The sequence below is a fragment of the Pteropus vampyrus genome, unplaced genomic scaffold, assembly GCF_000151845.1.
Source record: "Pteropus vampyrus isolate Shadow unplaced genomic scaffold, Pvam_2.0 Scaffold170, whole genome shotgun sequence".
In the NCBI taxonomy this organism is placed as follows: Eukaryota; Metazoa; Chordata; class Mammalia; order Chiroptera; family Pteropodidae; genus Pteropus; species Pteropus vampyrus.
In genome coordinates this window covers 2,073,144-2,077,730 of record NW_011888951.1, presented here as the reverse complement: position 1 = coordinate 2,077,730, position 4,587 = coordinate 2,073,144, and the positions used below count along the sequence as shown (strand labels likewise).

The window sequence follows — 4,587 nt, the reverse complement described above, 5'->3', positions numbered from 1 at the left end:
CCCTCTGTTATCCTGAAAGTCAGGGGAAGCCTCTTTAAAGAGTGATAGGCAAGCTGAGACCTGAGGAAGGGAGCAAGACCTGGGCAAGGGGGTATGGCAGTGGATTGTGCAGAGGTCCTGAGGGGGATCTTGCCTGTGCTTGGAAGGAGGCCAGTATAGCCAGAGTATGGTGAGTAAGGGGGATGGGGCAGGGAACACTGACCTAGTATGGTCTTGAAGGCACTGACAAGGATGCTGGCTTTATGTGTGATGGAATGGGGTGCTCAGTGACATGAGGTTCCCCCTGAAGGGTTTTAGGGAAGGGAGCTCAGTTTGGCTGCTGGAGAACTAAGGATTCGAGAGGCCCAGTTGGGGAGGAAAGACAGGATTGTGGTACCTTAGGCATACCATATTTTTATCTTCTATCTTCTCTCCTCATTGAAACTATGACCTGCAGGAGCCTTCGATGCAGTGACCTCATGCCTGGTGAATGTGCCTGGGAAGAGAAATGATGCCAACGAAATGACTCTGGTATGCTTTCTGTTGAACCCCCTGTTGACTTCCTAGGATGCTCCCTCTCCCTCTTCCCCCACTCCCAGCCTCAGCCCCAGCATTCCCTGTTTCTCTGTCTGGCTCCTCTGTTCTCCATGGTGCTTTATCACCATTGATGAACAATATGCTTTACTTATTCATCTTATTTCTTGTTAGTCTCTCCCACTATAATGTTTCTCCCATAAATCAAGGGTTCTTTTTGTCTGTCTTATTCACAGGTGTATTCCCAGCATCGAGAGCAGTGCCTGGCACAGCATATATGTGCTCAATAAGTTTTTTAAAAAACTGACTAAATTGTGAGAGCATCTCTAAAGGGGATAGAAAGGTTGACAATGGCCCATTTTAGGACACAGGCCTGACCCAGATCTTGGCCATGCAGCAGGCCTTGGGAAGCCAGAGAAAGCCAGCTTCGGCAGGACTTGGGCACACTGGACTGACTAGTGGGAGTGATACATGGAGTGTGGGCAAGACTTATTGGTGGACCGAGTCTAAATGCAGGGGACCCAGGCTAGGAAATGTGGGAGGAAGGCCCTGTCCTCAGGCTGCTTCAGAGGCGAGCTCTGGGGCCATGCAGGTGGAGGTGGGAAGGTGGGGAGGTAGTGATGGGATTAAGAAGAGGTCTTGCATTTTGGGAGCATCTGTCCTCATCCCATGGCTTTCTCCCAACTGTCCATCTTGCTCTGGCCACACTGACTTTTTTTTCTGTTTCTCACACATGCCAATCTCATTCTTACCTCAGCGCCTTCGTACTTGTTGTTTCTTTTGCCAAGAAGGTTCTTCTCATCTATAAAATGGGCATAATAAAGTTGAAGCGAAGTCGATATTGGATAATGTGTACCCAGCACTGAGCATGGTCCTTGCACAAAAGGGGTTTATTATGGCAATCGCTCAGCAAATTTTATTGAGTCTCTGCTATGTGCTAGGTACTGTTTCAGGCTCTAGAGGGACAACAGTGAAATGACATTCTAGTTGGAGACAGGCAGACCCTACCTCTAGTTCCCATGACTAACTCTTTCTTGTCATTTAGGGCTCAGCCCAAATAATATCTCCTCTGAGAGGCCTTCCCTGACCTATATTAACTCTCCCTCTACATCACTTTCGCGGTCTCAGTTGCTGTTCAACAAACCACCCGCAAACTTCGTGGTTTAAAAATTCACAAAATTCACTGACTGCTGAAGGAAGAATAATAGGAAGGGCCTAATTTCTCATGATTCTGAAATTTGACTGGGCTCAGCAGAGTAGTTCTGCTCTGTGTGGTATAGACTGAGATCGTTCGGGAAAGCGGGGCTGGAACATCCAAGGTAACCCACATCTTCCAGGGTCTCCCTCCACGTGGTGTCATCATTCCACGGCAGCTGGGCTCCGGAGGGGGAAAAGCTGACAGTTCTTTTAAGGGTTAGGCCAGGAACTGGCACAGCATCACTTCTACCACATTCTATGTTCCAAGCAAGTGGTGAGATGAGCCCAGATTCAAGGGTCATCTGTCTTCTTGATAGGTAGGAGTGGGGAAGACCTGTGCCATCTTTAACCCACCACACTCTCCATCAGATTACCTTTTTTGCTTTCTTTACTACATGAAATTACTTTATTTCATGTTTTTTTCTTCTTCTGCCTTAAGATAAGGAGAATGAATAGATTAAATGGGCATTGATTAAAGTATTCCCTCTCCCAAGAAACAGAATGCCTTAATCTGACTAGGATGTGCCCTTAAGAAAGGTAGGTCCTAGAAGACCCTTAAGAGGTATTACTAATTATGAGATTTCAGCTTGAGGTATTGGGACCCTTTCTGTCCCTTCAGCTGCTACCTCTTCTCCCTTAGCTAACTGGAAAAGGGGAAGTGTTTTGCAGCACCTGATGATATCTGTTCTCCTCCGAATGCTGGCCTTCAGAGATTATCTACCCCATGCTGCCACCTTCACAAATCTCGTCCCTCCCCCAAGAAGTTCCTCTTGTGGTTTTTCATTTGTCTTGAGCAACTGGGGAGGAGCAGGGCTGGCAGCTGGGGAGGAGCAGGCTGGCTTGCCTGCAGGTGGCAGGTGGCTGATGGGCGTGTAGGGACAGCCCCTGAGAGCTAGGTTCACTGTGGTTCTTACCCTGTGGCTTTGCTCTCTGTTTCCCCTGAGGTTGAGAATGTCATCACCCTCCAGAAGAGCCAGGATATGCTGGAAGTAGAAGGAGAGAAGAAGACCATGATGAAGAAGATGATGGTGCGTGAGCCACATGCAGATCTGTGGCACTGGGGTGGGGAGGGAACAGAAGTTCTGAGTCCGCCCACTGAGGAGAAGGGGAGCTGAGGTAGGAAGAGGACAGAGGAGGAGGCAGCTCTAACTACTTTCCCCCTACCTAGAGGGAGCTTGGGCAAGTCATTTCCAGTCTCTGAGACTCACTCTTCCCATCTTCAAATGCCCGAGATAATACCTGTGTCACTGCTTGTTGGGGGGACATAAGCAAATAATTAGTTCACTGTAAAGCATTATGCACCTGGGAGCACTTATTATTATTTAACACCAGAAATTCCTCCCGGTGGAGAACTTTTGAGAATTTCCTTATCATATTGCTAAATACAGTCACTTCTGTTTTCTATCCTAATGGGCAGGGATAACCACTGAAGTGTCCAAAATGATATTTAGCTTGATCCTTGATACCTTCATTTGATTTATATTAATCGAGCACCTATTGTGTGTAGGTGCTAGATCAAAAGTGAGAAGTAATTAGAAGATTTTGAAAGGAATTCAACTTAGACCTCTTTCAAGGGCCTTTGCTTTCGTGGTGTTTTTGCTCCATGGTTGAAATACACTTCTTCATCACAAGGCTGTGGAAGCAGTTCTTGCTGAGTCCCATATGTGGGGTGCAGCCAGTTAGGGCATGGGGTGTTTTTGGTGGCCTTGAACTGAGTGCTCAAGGTGTTCAGGATGGGTTTGAGCAGTGAGCTGGCGCCCCCAACGGTGTGGCAGTGGGGACGGTCTGCCCAGGCTGAGGGGCTGCTGCAGCTTGCTTTCTGTGGCAAGGGGTGGCCTCGGCTTTGGTAGTCTGCAGCAATCTGACCCCGTCATTGGTCTCTCTGTTGTCCCCTATCCAGAGGCAGATCCAGGACGAGCCACTGGATTCTCTCTCCAGCTCCATCCGCCAGGAGGCTATGGAGACCCTGGCACAGCTGAGGTGTCCACGGCTCCTTCTCCGCTCATCACCCTCTCCCCCGCCCCAATCTCCTTTCCTTCTTCCCATGGGCTTTGCCTGTCTCTTCTGGGACCTTTCTGCTGTGCCCCTACCGCATTCCCACGCCCTTTCCTCTCCCCTTGTCCAGTCTTTGCCTGGGCTGTCCTTCACACCCACTTCCCTCCTCCCCCGACTTCCTCCTACCCTTTGTGGATCTGAATCTCAGGCTGGTCCTGAGCCCCTGCTCTGGGCACCCTCATCCCAGCCTCCAGCCACAGGGCCCCCTCCCTCACTCCATACCTTTGCTTTCTGTCTCTTCCTCAGCCACTCCCAGCCAGTCCTAGGTGTGCGGGAAAGGTCAGAGCTGGTGAACACGTGCGTGAAGAGTGTGTTCTCCCTGCCCTCTGTACAGGCCATGCAGGAGAAAGATGAGGACAAGGCCGAGGTCATACAGGTGAGCATGGCCCTCTCACAGTGGGTCCTCTGGGCTGTCCAGGGTCTTCAGAGTGAGGCACATTTGTGGACACCCGGCAGGGAGAGAAAGGGTGTTCCAGGAGGTGGATAAGGATCTTCACCCTCCTATTCAAGCTTTGGGCCCTTGAGCAATTCACTTCACCTCTCTTGGCTTAAGTAGGCCCTCGATACATTTGGTGAATGATTGAATCTTTGGAATAGGCATCGATCCCTCACTTGGAGTGCTCTGTGCACTTCTGGGCCCTGCCCTGGGAGAGGAAGATAGGCAGATGTTGGCATGGCTAGGGGAGTGGCCAGGATTGGAGAAAGGGAGCTGAGGACTGGCCCATAATGAAGAAACACTGGGCGGAAGCCTGGAGAAGTAGAACCTCAAGGGGCTCACTCACATGAGCATCTTTAAACTTCTGCAGGGTTGTCCTTGGAGGA

The 4,587-nt window shown here is 50.0% G+C and overlaps 1 protein-coding gene across 1 annotated transcript in view; it reads left to right on the top strand.

The window, feature by feature from the left end:
• Positions 1-4,587, top strand: part of MROH7 (maestro heat like repeat family member 7) — a 39,571-nt gene that overhangs the window by 3,492 nt on the left and 31,492 nt on the right. Inside the window, exons 2-5 of the mRNA XM_011370513.2 lie at positions 437-510; positions 2,655-2,738; positions 3,611-3,690; positions 4,012-4,141. Of these exons, the coding sequence (XP_011368815.1) occupies positions 437-510; positions 2,655-2,738; positions 3,611-3,690; positions 4,012-4,141 (368 nt within the window). The remainder of the gene's footprint in view (positions 1-436; positions 511-2,654; positions 2,739-3,610; positions 3,691-4,011; positions 4,142-4,587) is intronic.